This window comes from Prunus dulcis, chromosome 7, assembly GCF_902201215.1.
Source record: "Prunus dulcis chromosome 7, ALMONDv2, whole genome shotgun sequence".
In the NCBI taxonomy this organism is placed as follows: Eukaryota; Viridiplantae; Streptophyta; class Magnoliopsida; order Rosales; family Rosaceae; genus Prunus; species Prunus dulcis.
The window spans coordinates 20,502,493-20,518,204 of record NC_047656.1 but is presented as its reverse complement, the minus strand read 5'-3'; the positions used below and the strand labels follow the sequence as shown (position 1 = coordinate 20,518,204).

General features: G+C 38.5%; 4 protein-coding genes across 6 annotated transcripts; 2 read left to right on the top strand and 2 right to left on the bottom strand.

Annotated features, from left to right (window-relative positions):
* Positions 1–4,164: 4,164 nt before the first annotated feature.
* On the bottom strand, positions 4,165–5,108 carry LOC117635057 (class V chitinase-like). The gene has a single exon (XM_034369384.1). The coding sequence runs from the start codon at positions 5,041–5,043 to the stop codon at positions 4,180–4,182; it is 864 nt and encodes a 287-aa protein (XP_034225275.1). The 5' UTR covers positions 5,044–5,108; the 3' UTR covers positions 4,165–4,179.
* A 2,848-nt stretch (positions 5,109–7,956) lies between these two features.
* LOC117633514 (class V chitinase CHIT5b-like) lies at positions 7,957–9,258 on the top strand. The gene is made up of 2 exons (XM_034367150.1): positions 7,957–9,082; positions 9,191–9,258. Exons 1-2 carry the CDS (start codon positions 7,957–7,959, stop codon positions 9,217–9,219), a joined length of 1,155 nt encoding a protein of 384 aa, XP_034223041.1. The 3' UTR covers positions 9,220–9,258.
* A 466-nt stretch (positions 9,259–9,724) lies between these two features.
* On the bottom strand, positions 9,725–13,957 carry LOC117634363 (DCN1-like protein 5). 3 transcript variants are annotated; one of them, XM_034368443.1, is made up of 10 exons: positions 13,657–13,957; positions 12,633–12,714; positions 12,438–12,512; positions 12,304–12,340; positions 11,392–11,475; positions 11,182–11,242; positions 10,980–11,086; positions 10,787–10,852; positions 10,190–10,329; positions 9,725–10,036 (listed from the first exon to the last, which is right to left on the bottom strand). In XM_034368443.1, exons 1-9 carry the CDS (start codon positions 13,736–13,738, stop codon positions 10,234–10,236), a joined length of 690 nt encoding a protein of 229 aa, XP_034224334.1. In that variant the 5' UTR covers positions 13,739–13,957; the 3' UTR covers positions 9,725–10,036; positions 10,190–10,233. The 3 variants fall into 3 exon arrangements, with proteins under 3 accessions (XP_034224334.1, XP_034224332.1, XP_034224331.1); XM_034368441.1 differs by having other exon boundaries at positions 9,725–9,970; positions 12,633–12,720; positions 13,657–13,931; XM_034368440.1 differs by having other exon boundaries at positions 12,633–12,720; positions 13,657–13,929.
* Positions 13,958–14,560: 603 nt separating this feature from the next.
* LOC117634909 (60S ribosomal protein L39) lies at positions 14,561–15,171 on the top strand. The gene is made up of 3 exons (XM_034369188.1): positions 14,561–14,652; positions 14,728–14,831; positions 14,923–15,171. Exons 1-3 carry the CDS (start codon positions 14,650–14,652, stop codon positions 14,969–14,971), a joined length of 156 nt encoding a protein of 51 aa, XP_034225079.1. The 5' UTR covers positions 14,561–14,649; the 3' UTR covers positions 14,972–15,171.
* Positions 15,172–15,712: the final 541 nt, after the last annotated feature.

The window sequence follows — 15,712 nt, the reverse complement described above, 5'->3', positions numbered from 1 at the left end:
CCTCTTTAGTAGTGGGCTGAGCCCTGGGCGGGTCATTTATATGTATATATAAATATATAGATATATAGTATAGCCGCGCGGCTATACTAATTTTTGAAATTTTGAAAAAAAAAAAAGTAAAGCCGTTCGGCCTTTTTGATGGGTGGGCTTAGGCCATGGGCTCTCTGACACGTGGGCTTCAGCCTTGGGGGGCCACATATATATATATACTCGCGTTTCCTTTTCTTTTTTTTTTTTAAAACAGGCTTTGCTCTTTTGACACGTGGAACCTGGGGGCTGGGAGGCTCCTTTTTTCTCAAGATATACATAGTATAGCCGCGCGGCTACACTCTTTTTTATTTTTAATATTTTAAAATTATAAAATTTGATTCTTTACTTTTGTTCTTTGGCCTACTTCTTTCATTCACTATACGTAATCAAGTGGTGTCTTAGCCTTTTTTAATCTCTTTGCATTGTGATTACATTTTAATTATTATTTAATGTAAAAGGATTGAAGAAAAAGAACACAAAGTTAGTCATTTCTATTTATTAAGTCTTTTGTGAAATCGTTTGGGTTTCTTTTTTCAATTTCTAAATACCCCAAGAGCCCTATCCATCGCTATTATGCCATTGCTAGAGTATCTATCGTCCCATTTTAATTTTTTACTTTTCCAAAGTTATTACCCGCAGAAAGATTTTAGCACTTTCACATTTAACAATATATTATACCCATACTCACGTATTTCTCACGTTTAATATACGTATTTTTCACAAAAATTTAAGTAAGACGCACAAAATTCACTTATTATACACGTATTACTGACAAAAAATAATATATGCCCCAAAAAAAGTATAGCCGCGCGGCTATACTCTTTTTTCATAAAAATAGTATAGCCGCGCGGCTGTACTCTTTGACTCGAGGGCTTAGGCCATGGGCCTCTTTAGTAGTGGGCTGAGCCCTGGGCGGGTCATTTATATGTATATATAAATATATAGATATATAGTATAGCCGCGCGGCTATACTAATTTTTGAAATTTTGAAAAAAAAAGTATAGCCGTTCGGCCTTTTTGATGGGTGGGCTTAGGCCATGGGCTCTCTGACACGTGGGCTTCAGCCTTGGGGGGGCCTTTTTAAATATATATATATATATATATATATATATACATAAAATAGTATAGCCGCACGGCTATACTATTTTTTAAAAAATTTTAAAAAAAGTGTAGCCGTTGGGCCGCTCTGACACGTGGACCGAGGCCATGGGCTCTCTGACACGTGGGCGTCAGCCTTGGGGGAGCCTTTTTAAATATATATATGTATATATATACATAAAATAGTATAGCCGCGCGGCTATACTATTTTTAAAACAATTTTACAAAAATGTAGCCCTTTGGGCCGCACGGCTATACTCCGTGACTCGCGGGCTTAGGCCATGGGCCTCTTTAGTACGTGGGCTGAACCTTGGGCGGGTCAATTATATGTATATATAAATATATAGATATATAGTATAGCCGCGCGGCTATACAAATTTTGGAATTTTTGGAAAAAAAAAAAAAGTATAGCCGTTCGGCCTTTTTGATGGGTGGGCTTAGGCCATGGGCTCTCTGACACGTGGGCTTCAGCCTTGGGGGGGCCTTTTTAAATATATATATATGTACATAAAATAGTATAGCCGTGTTTAAAAAATTTTAAAAAAAGTGTAGCCGTTGGGCCTCTCTGACACGTGGACTGAGGCCATGGGCCTCTCTGATACGTGGGCTTAGGCTTTGGGCGGGTCTTTTTATATGTATACATAAAATAGTATAGCCGCTCGGCTATACTATTTTTAAATTTTTTTTAAAAAAGTATAGCTGTTGGGCCTCTTTGACACGTGGGCTTAGGCCATGGGCCCGCCTTTTTATGTATATAATAGTACAGCCGAACGGCTATACTATTTATTTGAATTTAAAAAAAATAGTATACCCGTGCGGCTATACTCGTTTTTTGCATTTAAAAAATAGTATGGCTTTACCTCCTTGACACGTGGGCTTAGGCCTCTTTGACACGTGGGCATAGGCCATGGGCCGGCTTTTTTATGTATATAATAGTATAGCCGCACGGCTGTACTATTTATTAGAATTTTAAAAAATAGTATAGCCGTGCGGCTATATTCTTTTTTTTGCATTTAAAAAATAGTATGGCTTTACCTCCTTGACACGTGGGCTTAGGCCTCTTTGATACGTGGGCTTAGGCCATGGGCCGGGCTTTTTATATGTATATAATAGTATAGCCGCACGGCTATACTATTTATTTGAATTTTAAAAAAATAGTATAGCCGTTCCGCTCTACTCTTTACTTTAAAAAATAGTATGGCTCTACCTCCTTGACACGTGGGCTTAGGCCTCTTTGACACGTGGGCTTGGGCCATGGGCCGGCCTTTTTATCTATACAATAGTATAGCCGCACGGCTATACTATTTATTTGATTTAAAAAAAAAGTATAGCCGTTCGTCTATACTCCTTTATTGCATTTAAAAAATAGTATGGCTTCACCTCATTGACACGTGGGCTTAGGCCATAGGCCGGCCCTTTTAGATATATAATAGTATAGCCGCACGGCTGTACTGTTTTCTTGAATTTAAAAAAATAGTATAGCCGTGCGGCTATACTCCTCCTTTGCATTTAAAAAATAGTATGGCTTTACCTCCTTGACACGTGGGCTTAGGCCTCTTTGATACGTGGGCTTAGGCCATGGGCCGGGCTTTTTATATGTATATAATAGTATAGCCGCGCGGCGATACTATTTATTTGAATTTTAAAAAAAAACAGTATAGCCGTTCCGCTCTACTATTTACTTTAAAAAATAGTATGGCTCTACCTCCCTGACACGTGGGCTTAGGCCTCTTTGACACGTGGGCTTAGGCCTCTTTGACACGTGGGCTTGGGCCATGGACCGGCCTTTTTATATATATAATAGTATAGCCGCACGGCTAGACTATTTATTTGTCTTTAAAAAAAATAGTATAGCGGTTCAGCTATACGCCTTTTTTGCATTTAAAAAATAGTATGGCTTTACCTCCTTGACACGTGGGCTTAGGCCTCTTTGACACGCGGGGTAAGGCCATGGGCCGGCATTTTTATATATATAATAGTATAGCTGCACGGCTATACGATTTACTTTAAAAAATAGTATGTCTTTCCCTCCTTGACACGTGGGCTTAGGCCTCTTTGACACGTGGGCTTAGGACATGGGCCGGCCTTTTTATGTATATAATAGTATAGCCGCACGGCTATACTATTTATTTGAATTTAAAAAAATAGTATAGCCGTTCGGCTATACTCCTTTATTGCATTTAAAAAATAGTATGGCTTCACCTCCTTGACACGTGGGCTTAGGCCTCTTTGACACGTGGGCTTAGGCCATGGGCCGGCCCTTTTAGATATATAATAGTATAGCCGCACGGCTCTACTGTTTTCTTGAATTTAAAAAAAGTTATAGCCGTTCGGCTATACTTCTTCTTTGCATTTAAAATATAGTATGACTTCACCTCCTTGACACGTGGGCTTAGGCCTCTTTGACGTGGGCTTAGGCCATGGGCCGCCTTTTTATGTATATAATAGTACAGCCGCACGGCTATACTATTTATTTGAATTTTAAAAAAAATAGCGTAGCCGTTCGGCTATACTCTTTTTTTGCATTTAAAAAATAGTATGGCTTTACCTCCTTGACACATGGGCTTAAGCCTCTTTGACACGTGGGCTTTGGCCATGGGCCGGCCCTTTTATGTATATAATAGTATAGCCGCACGGCTATACTATTTATTTGAATTTTAAAAAAAATAGTGTAGCCGTGGCTATATTCTTTTTTTGCATTTAAAAAAATAGTATGGCTTTACCTCCTTGACACGTGGGCTTAGGCCTCTTTGACACGTGGGCTTAGGCCATGGGCCGGGCTTTTTATATGTATATAATAGTATAGCCGCACGGCTATACTGTTTATTTGAATTTAACAAAAATAGTATAGCCGTTCGGCTCTACTATTTACTTTAAAAAATAGTATGGCTATACCTCCTTGACACGTGGCCCAACTCCCCAATGCTAACTACACTTAGTATTCCATAATATTTCTTTGTTTATAAACATTTTTGTAAGAGTGTGGTTTTTCAATGTGGGATTTTCACAAAGGGCGCCTAAAAAGATTGGCGTACGGAGAAATCTATATTTTTATTGTTGGTGCAATGTGAAAATATATTTGAAGCCCTTCAAGGTCTCCGTGATGTATCTATCGACCCTGATATTATTTGGCTTCTTATAAAAGGGAAGGCCTAGCACTATCTTTTTGGCAGCCAAACCTGCTTGAATCCAGGATGTGATACCAGCATTCCCGCTAACCTGACTGTTGTACAATGCTGCAGGTGGTCCGGTGTTGTTTGGGGACCAACCAGGGCCGTAGAAGTCATAAGCCATGACATTGATCCAGTCTAAACTGTTTGATATGGCCTGGAAGGGGTAAGTTATGGTGTAGTAATCTGCAGAGCGAAAGACAGCGGCGGCTAAAAGCAAAGCAGTCTTGCCAGAGGCCTTGGACTCATTGGCCACAGCAGCTCGCCACTCGGTGAGAAGGCTGCCCAAGTTGGTCATCTCAGTGGTGGAGGATGGATATTCCCAGTCGAGGTCCAGGCCGTGGAAGTTGTAAGATCTTGCTAACGTGATGGAGGAGTTAATGAATGATTTGCGCCTGCTGGCTTGGCTGGCCATTGCCGCAAAGGTTGCTGGATTAGCATTTCCTCCGCCAATGGATAAGAGGGTTTTCACTGCAGGGTTGTTTTTTTGGACTGTTTGTGTGAAGCTTGAGAAGGGGGCTGAGTTTGAGGAAGAAACGGTGACTTGGTAATTGGCGGAATTAAGATCAGCAAATGCGCAAAATAGATGAGTGAAAAGGCTGGAATTTATGCTGGAGGCTGGGAAGCCACTGTCAGGAAACCAGTAAGCGCCTTTAACCACAGTTTGGCCGGTTGAGAAGCTGAGTTGGGCAAGGAAAATGAGACCCGAAAGAAGGATCAATGGAAGTGTTAACTTGGAAGACATTGCAGCAAATGGATGAAAGAGGAAATAGTTCTTGCTTGCTGATTGTTATGACGATCTTTTATGTGTATATATACACACAACACAACACAAGATGATGCAAAGTTGCGTGTAAAATAATATATTGGACTTTGGACTTTGAAGAAAGAAAGTTGCATTAAGAGACTTTTGTGCGGTGCTATTGGCGTAGATTGAGCGGACCATACCAAACATATCAAGTTCTTGAGTTTTGACTAATTTTTGCCGATTGGTAATGACGTATGTAGTGTATAAACATCAAATACATTGGTAAGAAACTGATTCTTATCCACAATGTGAACATCTTTATTCATCCAAAAGTAAGAGTTAGAGGGATCTTATCTTGTAAGATATATGTGACATCTCGTAAGTTGCTATTTATAACCCTATAAATTATAATGGCCTACTTGAAAGATTGGACTTTAGATGAGCAACTGGCATCCCTTCTGGTTAGGGAGGTCCAAAACCCAAACGTTGTAGTCCATGGTGGTCCTACGCGTGAGTTGGGTAAGGAAACTTTAATGGGTCGAGCCATATGAATAAGAATGAGATACTTATTAGAACAAGAGATACCAACATGGATTTATAATTCTAATGGTAGAATTGGGTTAAAGCAATGGCTAAACAACTCATTTCCTGCTAGCAAACTGGTTTTGGGTTTTCCTTACCATGGCTATGGGTGGACACTTGTGAATCCCAAAGACAAATAAAGGAATTGGGGCACCTGCAGCCGGCAAAGCTGAGACGAAAGATGGATCCATGAGCTATAAGTACATCAAGAGGTACATTCAAAGCTACGGAGCTCCCATAATGTATAATGCTAATTATCTTGCAGATCCTACCAGATTGTATCTTCTAGAGTGAACAAAGCGTGTGCACGTCGTTGAAGGGGTTACCCCAGGACTCCTATATCTTCAAGAATACTCCAAATTTATAATTATTCACCGAGATGTGAAAGGTACGTAGCAACATTTTACTTGACCACGAAATGAATGCTAAGATATCAGATTTTGGAATGGCTAAACTTTTCAGAAAAGATGAACTTGAAGCAAACACAAGCCGGATTTTTGGAACACAGTAAGTAAACTGCCTCTTTTTGGTTAATTCACACACACACATGCTCATATCTTTTAATACTTGTTGTGGTATGCAATGCAGTGGCTATATTCCTCCTGAATACATTAAAAAAGGTATATACTCTACGAAGTAAGACTTCTACAGCTTCGGGGTTCTACTTTTACAAATGATGAGTGGAAGGAGGAGCACATGTTACTATGGTCCGAACGAAAGCTTGCACCTCTTGCAATATGTAAGATAGCTGTCTATGATTCTATCAGCACTACTGGAAACTATTACTTAGATATCTAAACTATACATGAAGTAACATTCAAACTATTTCAGGCATATCTATCACGGAAAGAGGACAAAGGAAGGGAATGTATAGATCCATCACTGGATGATTCTTCGTCTTCTTGTAAATTATCAAGACGCTTGAAAGTAGCTCTATTATGTGTCCAGGAAAATCCGGGGGCTAGGCCTACAATGTTGGAAGTTTATTCCATGCTCAAAATTGACATTGGACCCTTTCCCACTCCTACAAAGATGGCTTTCTCTAGACATGGAAGTGTGGAAGCATATCTACACCGCAGCAAGGAAGTTGTTCAGTTAGTGATGCACAAATTTCCGATTGCAACCCCGATGAAAATGCAGGCTCAGAATAGGAGACATTAGTTTTTCATTTTCAGTGGTTGAGTTCTTAGGCTCAAGAATGTGGGTGGTCATATACTCTATGAAGTATACAAGATTTTAGCAACTTTGTATTCTTCATCTGGAGGCCTACATGTTCTAAACATTACAATATTTGGTTGAATTAAAAGTTTGCAATTCCTGTGCCGAGAGAAGGGAGGGAACTGATGAGGCAAGTCATTTGAACATTGAACTAGTGGTTAGGCTTAGACCAAAAATTTTGTTTTGTTTGTACGAAATTCTTTTATACAACAAAAACAAAAACTGCAAGAAAAAAAATTAAAATCCAGCCTGCACTATTCCCAGACAAACACAATTGAACATGAAAAACAACAGAATAACATGTCCACTCAGAGCCCTGTTCCAAAAGAAAACCACCACCAAATGAGAAGTATTAGCATTTTTTTCAGAAGTTAAAGGGGTAAACAATGGCCTCTCCTGACAAACAACAACCTTCATCATTGATTTCGAACGTTATAAAAATTAGTGACAGCAATTAAGTGAAGACAAGTGGTTTAAAGTAAAATTTTGGTATGTTGTCGTTCTAAGGTTGGTTTGAAAAACTATTTGCTTGTGAAGCCTGTGTTGCTATGATTGGAGCTTCTGCTTACTCGTGACTTCCCTGTCCAAGCATTGATCATCTCCACAAGCATACATCAAATGTAGAGACGACCACAAAATCCACAAAATCAAACTTTGGACACTTGATAATATAATATTCTCACTGTTGTAAATAAATGACTATTTGATTTTAGAACTAAATAGAATGTATATATATACATACAAGTTGAATGCGACTCTATTGTTTTTAATTCTACAACACAACACTGCTCTGAATAAGTCATAACGGACGGCATAATTTCTAGAATAGAATAGATATAGTACTAGTAGCAGTCAAAACATCGACAATTCTTAACTCAAAATTACTTAAAATACATACAACCACTTTCTGGATTATATAGGCAGGAATTTTAACGTTTTGCTTAACCCCTTCCATCATTTTTATATGCATTCTTATTTCTTTAATGCATGCTGTGGTGGATAAATACAAAAACTATACACCAAATACGTTTTAAGCTTCGAATAATATATAGCATATAGCCCTTCCTAGTTACCACTGGGTAGTCAGTCTACTTTTCTCACAGCCTAGAAATGGCAAGCCTCAATGACTTGGTGCATATTCTTTTGCTTTCCTGTTCCTTGATGATCTTCAACACTGGCTGTATGGCAGACTCGCTTTCAGACCCTCATCCCCCTGTGAAGTCGGCCTATTATCCTTCATGGTTGTCAGATGATTTCCCACCTTCAGCTATAAACACATCATTCTTCACTCACATCTTCTATGCCTTTCTTGTGCCAAACGATGTCACTTTCAAATTTGACTTGTCAAATTCAACAGCTTTGCTTCTCTCCAATTTCACCACCACCCTCCATCACAAACATCCACCAGTGAAGACCCTCTTGTCCTTAGGTGGTGGCGGAGATGACCCAGAACTACCTAAAATCTTTGCTCGCATGGCCTCGGAGCACTCCTCACGTTCACATTTCATACACTCTGCCATAGAGGTTGCACGTAAGTTTGGGTTTGATGGGCTGGATCTTGATTGGGAATTCCCTAAAAGCCCAAAAGAAATGAAGGACTTGGGCCACTTGCTCAAAGAATGGCGCCACGCACTCAAGAAAGAGGCTAAATCCACAGCCCGCCCTCCTCTCCTACTCACCGCCGCAGTCTACTTCTCGGCCGACTTCTTCTTGGCCAATGTCCGCCGCTCCTACCCAATGCCGCACATGAATAAATACTTGGACTGGATTAATGCAATGTGTTTCGACTATAACGGGGCTTGGGGCAATACCACAGGACCCAATGCAGCATTGCTTGACCCGAAGAGTAACGTAAACTCCATATACGGGCTTAGGTCATGGATCAAGGCCGGGATACCCCCAAAGAAGCTAGTTATGGGCTTGCCACTCTACGGCCGGACATGGGAGCTCAAAGACCCAAATAATCATAGTATTGGAGCTACTGCTGTTGGGCCAGGCCCAGGAGGTGGGAAGCTGTTGTTCCATCAGGTGGAGACACTGCTGAACCAGTCGGGCGCAACCGTAGTGTATGACGTGGACACTATGACAGTATATTCTTTTAACGGGTCTTCATGGGTTTCGTTTGATGATGCGTTTACTACAACCTCCAAGATAGGGTATGCTCAAGCCCTTGGGCTTCGTGGATACTTCTTTTGGGCCCTCACATATGATAGCGACTGGAAGATTTCGGCGCAAGGTAAAATCACCCACTTTTTCTTTATGATAATTAAGATGCTTTTCATTAATCTTAAACTTAGTTTCCAAAATAATTCATTCTTAATATGTACATTCTCTTAAACTACAGCTTCAAATTCATGGATTCTCGACGAATGAGAAGAGTGTCACATCTCCTACATTATCTTCTTGCTCCGATTTTATAGAAGATTTCAGCCGTCTAGAATGAAATTTCCAATTGATGATCGTATAGAAACTCGCAGCTATTTCGTGTTTAATATATATAAAGCATCAATTCATTGAGCGACTAGTGATTATTGAATTGAATTCGATAGAGGATTAATTTAAGTAGGTTGGAGATTTGTATTTTACATTATGAAAGGAAAATAAATGTACAATTGTTTGTGTGCAATAATAAGTAGGCTGACAAGTTACAAACGTGCGGCCTGCATGTACGTGTCCATGTTATCAAATTTTGAAGTCATTGTTATTGAACTTGACGAGTAGCCAGGTTGAACACCTTATTTTGATTTCGATTATGGATTAGTTCATCTCAATCAATTCAAAGAATCACGAATGTTTAAATACTCCATCCATCCATGATAGTCTTTCCTTCTTTTTTCCCTTTCCTATCCAAAAATTTTAGAATGCGTCAATCATAGTATGCTCATCGCAATTGGTTATTATCATTCTTTTTATAATAAAAGAATTCTAAGCAACAATTTTATCAATTGAAGCTGCAATTCATAGCAGCTCAGAGAAGAAAACCACAAATTAAATAATACGGGCAGTGGAAAATAAACAGATTAACAGAGTGCAACACATTTTTTATATAATTAGACACTTGCAAAATTTTCTCATCACAAAAACTGCAGCATTTCTCTTGAGAGCCAGCTCTCCAAACCACCCCCTAGAAGAAAAACGCAAGCACAAATCGTTTGTTAGTTAAAACCATAGCTGGAATTCTTGCCAACCCCTGCAATTCGATCAAACAGACCAAAGTCAAGTCACAAATGTGGATCTAAACCATTCTTCTAGTTTGAAAATCAATGATGCAATCTAAATTACAATATCCACCCCCAATAAATGGGAAGAAAAGAAAGATATAAAAAGAGGAGAATTCTTATACCTTCTTATAGGTCAGCAGTGTATACTAACAGGAGGATGCCAAAATTAGCTTTGCTCGTCTCTCATCCATTCAACAAAATTATCAATAATTACAGGCCATGCTTGATCCGAATCATAGTTTTGAAGGTCCGGAAAACTTATCTGCCAAAAGTAAAGATTCATTGAATTAAAACAAAAAGTTAGATAGAAGTCAGAAAGTTAGATCCAGGTACAGGAAGTGCTAAATCCCTCGAATCGAGGTTTTCACCTTTATATTCCCATTATGGGCTATTGTTTGGTGTTTATGAGTTTAAACTGTCAAATAGGTCAATTAGACTTGAGATTATTCCTGAGCACACAACTCACTGATTGCATACTTACCAATTATTTTACACGAATGGATAGTCTTATCATAATCTTGTACTTTTTTTACACATGTTTAGCCTTCCAAAATCATGGTTAGGATTTCAAGCCAAACAAGAAACTCATCTAATTGCATAATCTTAAAACCAGGGCCACTTTCCAGGCCCTGCAACTCAACAACAAAACGTTAAAAGGTACAAAGAAACATATGAACTAGAATTTCTGGACAAAATAAAAACAAAAATAATAAGTTTACCTCCTTGCAAAAACGGTAAAAATGTAACCACTGATCCATATTTAATGCTCTGTACTCACTTTGGACCTGCCAAAATTAAAACCAAGCATCAAAGAACAATTGTGGAACCTAGTTCAGAAAACAATTGTGTTGAGGAGCCAATTACTTAACAGAAAAGTGAAATGGGACATGAACAGCTGCCACAGCTACATACCTTCAAATACTTAATTAATAAATCAACCTGGAGACGGTATAGGGGACCCAATACGAGATTCAGTAATTCACATACAGTCTCAATGTCTACACTCTTTTGCCTTTCTTCTGAAAATTTAACCAATTTGACACAGAGATTTCCATGAAAAAAAAGGTTTTCACTTAATATAAGAAAAAGAAATGCCTCTCAAGACTAAGCTCACCTGTCAAGCAGTATCGAAATGCATATGCATAAAAATCTTCAAATTTGGGTGGGGTCATCAACTATCCAAAAACACAAAAAGCAAGATCAGTACCAACAAATATTTCTTCCTTTCAAGCATCATCCAGTATTATGTACCAAATCACCTCAATAACAATTCCATCACGACTCCAATAGTATCCAAAAGGAAAAGAAAGGAAGATGTGAATACCTCTTTCTCCAAACCCGGGAGTGCTTTCTTTAATTTAGAAATAGTGTCGACATGTAGCTCTTTCAAGCCTCTTTGCCACTCGTCCTAATTAGAAGAACAGGAAAGAGAAACAGAAAAAAGAAAAAAAAAAAGAGAATTAGAAGTCCCAACATGGGAACATTGAGGTTTCATACTGTATTTATTTAGAGGCTAGGAACACAGATAAAGTTAGTCTTGGGGGTTTCCAAGTGTCTTGGGTAGCATTGAGAGGGCCAGCCACATGCTATCCTCATTACACTAACCTTGAAGTAGGATCCTATTCCCGATAAAACAAATATTCCAGTGACCTTGAACAATTAGAGCAAACTCTACACACATTGAAGAATCTTTGTTAAGTTTTTGAAGTTAGTCTCTCTCGAGTTCGCTTTCTTCACAGGAAAGCCACATACTGGACAAAATTCTACAGACCAGCTCAATGAAAAAGTGTATCCTGTTTCCTAACTGTTGTATTAAGTGCCTATTATTGCCAAACTGCAACTTCTGATCAGTACTTTTCTATCAAGTTGAAGTGTCAAAATAGTTTTCTGAGTCATAAGATGATCTTTCTCATAGTTAGCAACTTAGTATACAGGCTTAAACCCTACAAACCTAGTACTTTTTACGTAACTCCTTTGCCCTTCACTTGGGGTCCCAAAATTAAAATTCTCGTATTTTGGGTGGCTGCCTCCTTTTGTGTAAATCAGACTATCTTCTTTGTAATACCATTGTTTTGTGTAACTCATCAGTAACATGCATATACATTACATATATATCACATCCAATGTATTAGGGCATATTGCAGAAACAAAAACATTAAATGTATTAGAAGCATGAACACCAATTGGGAAACAAGAAAACAAGAAAATCTGCTTAAACTATACATTTCCATCTTACCCTGGAAAAGTAGCCCTGCTTTTCAGCTTTCATTTTCCTGAATCATGCATTCAGGAACTTCAATCAGGTTATAAGATAACTAAATGAAGTATGCACACAACAACGTGTAAGCAAAAACTAATATACCAACTTACCAAGCAAGCATCAGTATTCTAACATTAGTATGGTCCACTCCCAAATCCGAACAAAGAGCCTCAATTCCTTCTGGGCTATTCAATCAAACATAAGAATATAGGAAGGTTAACAGAATTTTAGCACTGCACACTTATCATACGGAATTGACATCACCACTTCATAAATGCATGCTTATCAAAGCACTGTATACTTACTCAATCATGTTTAACGACTGGTTTGCATACAATTCAAAAAGGCTTCCTATCCGGTCTACCACCTTTCTTGATTTACATTTACCTGAGGCTGAATAACATTAGAACACCAAATACTGCATAGTAAAAACCAAAAATATATCTTAAAACTTGTCAAGCAAGGAAAAAAAAAAAAAGCACATCAGATACAAGCAGGATCAACAGCTGACATAACATATTCAAATATAACGGCCAATAAGAGCAGCCTTTCTACAGGGCTAGTTCAATATCTAAAAAATAAAAAACAATTTTTTATCTTTTATATAGAAAATTTCCACCTACAGTACAATGGCATTATTTTGTAATTACTTGAACCATATAAAATCATAGGAAAAATGGTTGAAGAAAGAAATTGTAAGATTAATTTGAATATTATTAATCCATCGCCAACATGTGAGTATATTACTCCTCATACATAAATCAAAAAAGAAAACACACCTACGGAATCTTCTATGTTTATTTAGGGCAATTGGTATCATAAAATCTTCGAAATAGTATACCAAATTCCAGAAGCCACGCACAAGTTCTTCTTCAAAATTGTCTTTCGTCTTAAATCAACAAGTTAAGGGTGATAAAGTAATTTTGACAACTCAAACTTCAAAATCACAAAATTTCCAGATAGCGTGAAGATCATAGTTCCGCTTCTCAAAATTCAAATACACAAAACTACTGAAATTTTTAAAAGTCTAAATCAAAACAAAGCGATGCAATTGGATTAAACAGTATGAACAAGGCCAAATTATAATACAATCCAAAACATTGAAATCGAATAGTTAATGCATGCCCAATAGAATATAATCACAAAAAAAGAAGAAAGGACGAGTTTTTGCTGCTCTGCTAGCTTAACCCAGCTCATAACTGCGTGCAATATTCACATACTTAACTTCTGTGCCCTATGAAAATAAAACAAATATGTGACTTTTAATTTTTCTTCTTTTTTTTATAGTTTTTATCGGGAACCAATCAGAATCTGAGGAAAGCAAGATACCGGCACGCGGTGGAACGACGTCGCAGGATGTGACAGAAGTCGAAGTTGATGGAGCTGCTTTTCTTTTAGAAGCGCGAGGCATTGTTTGAATTGTAAGAATCAATCAGAACCGTCGATTCTATGCTATCAGACCAATCCAGCACTGGAACTCACTAGAAAGCGAAGCTTGAAGGTTCGAATTCGGGAAAAGACGGCGATAGAGAGAGAAGGGGGGCTCTTTTATAGTGTTTGGAATGTGGAAGACAGTGAGGCTGTGGGAGAGAGGAGGTTGCAGAATCCTGATGGGGGAAGGAGAGTGAGGTCACGCGGTGATTGGAGCGTGGAGTGGGCCTTAGGGATTTGGGGCTACTTTCGGAATTTCACACTTGGATTTCCGTGCGCGGGTTTGGGCGGTTTCAGCACTGCTACGTTTCCAGTGATTGCACTGTCCCGTTACGGCACGAGTATGACAATGTCGTTTAGTGTTTACTTTACACCTTATAATCTGCTCAACACACCCTTAATCCTAAAACCCAACAATTCCCATGTTTTTTTTCCCAAATAAAACCACTGCAGTATTAGATTAGCAAAAATGTTAATAATTGTTTAATAAGTCAGGTTTCACAATTTATTTATTTATTTTTAATACATGCAATATCAAAAAAAGGAAATTTTGAATTTAAGACATCGAGTGCAAGTTTCACTATTTATAAATTCACGATAAGCGGTTAAAACATAATCAAAATTAATAGACCTAGTCCAGTTCATGGCAAGCCCTAAAACAAGGTGTTATTGGGCTGTGTGCAATTTGAGAAATGGGCCTTTAGTTCAAAATTGGACGCTTCCTCAAATATGATCAGCCTCCATTGAGACTCATCATAATCTCGTAAGGGCCCAACAGTCCATAAAACCCATCGCTATAAACTATAAATTGCAAGACTCAGCAATAGGGTTTCCTATCGCTAGGGTTTTTGTCTGCAAGTCGCTCCTCCAGCCGAAGCTCCCACAGCGAAAATGGTAAGCTTTCTATGACACTGGACGTGCAAATTTTAGACTCTATTCTTGTTCTCATCTCAACGATTGAATTTGCAGCCGTCGCACAAGACCTTCAGGATCAAGAAGAAGCTGGCGAAGAAGATGAGGCAGAACCGACCCATTCCTCACTGGATCCGCATGAGGACCGACAACACCATCAGGTGAGAAACATGTGTTCTTTCACATTTCTATCTATCTTTCTGATAATCAAAATGGATTTGGTTGCTCTAATACGGTGTCGTGTTTCCTCAGGTACAATGCTAAGCGCAGGCACTGGCGCCGTACCAAGCTCGGGTTTTGAGGTGGATGACACTCGTAACTTGGCATTTTGTTTAAGATTTTATTTGGCAAAAAACAGTTGGAAACTTTTATGTTATAATCAATTGCGAACCTATATGGAGTCCCTTAGCAGAGATTGATATTTGGTTTGTAGTTTATTTGTATTTCAAGTAATGGGTTGGACCAATTTTTGAATTTAGACGAGTTTATAATGTTTCTCAATGGCTTCTTTTTGCCCTTTTATTTTTTGTGATTGACATGCTTAAGTCGTAACATATTACTATTACCTATCTAATGAAAAGAGTATTGTGACTGTGATTTGGTCTAATGTATTGCCTCACTTTTTATATGAGGTGCTAGATGTTTCGTTTCCTAATCATTGTGATTGATGTGGAACCTTTTAGCAACTGCTTTAGCCTTGATTTTACAATTCATGATGCTGGTTGTGCTGATGAGTATGCTGTTAGGGTGTTCTGGTTAGTTTATGTAGTTATTTGGACATATTGCGTAGATTGTTATGTGGAACCAGGGGCTTAATTGTGGTTATGTACGTGTTTTGACACATTGCACAGATTGTTATGTGGAACTAGGGGTCTAATTATGTCGATGGTTACGTAGGTATCATGACACATTGCTTAGATTGTTATGTGGAACCAGGGGAATATTTTTTTTTTGGTTGAAACCAGGGGAACCAAGTATGAGAAGGATGTTCCTTTTCTTACGGGTACCTTGTGTTTCACTTTTTATATGGAAATGTAAGGCA

What these genes read in the sequence shown, in the direction of transcription:
- LOC117635057 (XM_034369384.1), bottom strand. Translation starts at nt 5,043, where the DNA reads ATGTCTTCCAAGTTAACACTTCCATTGATCCTTCTTTCGGGTCTCATT.
- LOC117633514 (XM_034367150.1), top strand. Translation starts at nt 7,957, where the DNA reads ATGGCAAGCCTCAATGACTTGGTGCATATTCTTTTGCTTTCCTGTTCC. An exon ending in CTGGAAGATTTCGGCGCAAG is followed by an intron (nt 9,083 to 9,190) that starts GTAAAATCACCC and finishes CTTAAACTACAG; the next exon opens with CTTCAAATTCATGGATTCTC.
- LOC117634363 (XM_034368441.1), bottom strand. Translation starts at nt 13,738, where the DNA reads ATGCCTCGCGCTTCTAAAAGAAAAGCAGCTCCATCAACTTCGACTTCT. An exon ending in TCCCGGGTTTGGAGAAAGAG is followed by an intron (nt 11,243 to 11,391) that starts GTATTCACATCT and finishes GTTTTTGGATAG; the next exon opens with TTGATGACCCCACCCAAATT. An exon ending in ATTTCGATACTGCTTGACAG is followed by an intron (nt 11,087 to 11,181) that starts GTGAGCTTAGTC and finishes TTAAATTTTCAG; the next exon opens with AAGAAAGGCAAAAGAGTGTA.
- LOC117634909 (XM_034369188.1), top strand. An exon ending in AGGACCGACAACACCATCAG is followed by an intron (nt 14,832 to 14,922) that starts GTGAGAAACATG and finishes GTGTTTCCTCAG; the next exon opens with GTACAATGCTAAGCGCAGGC.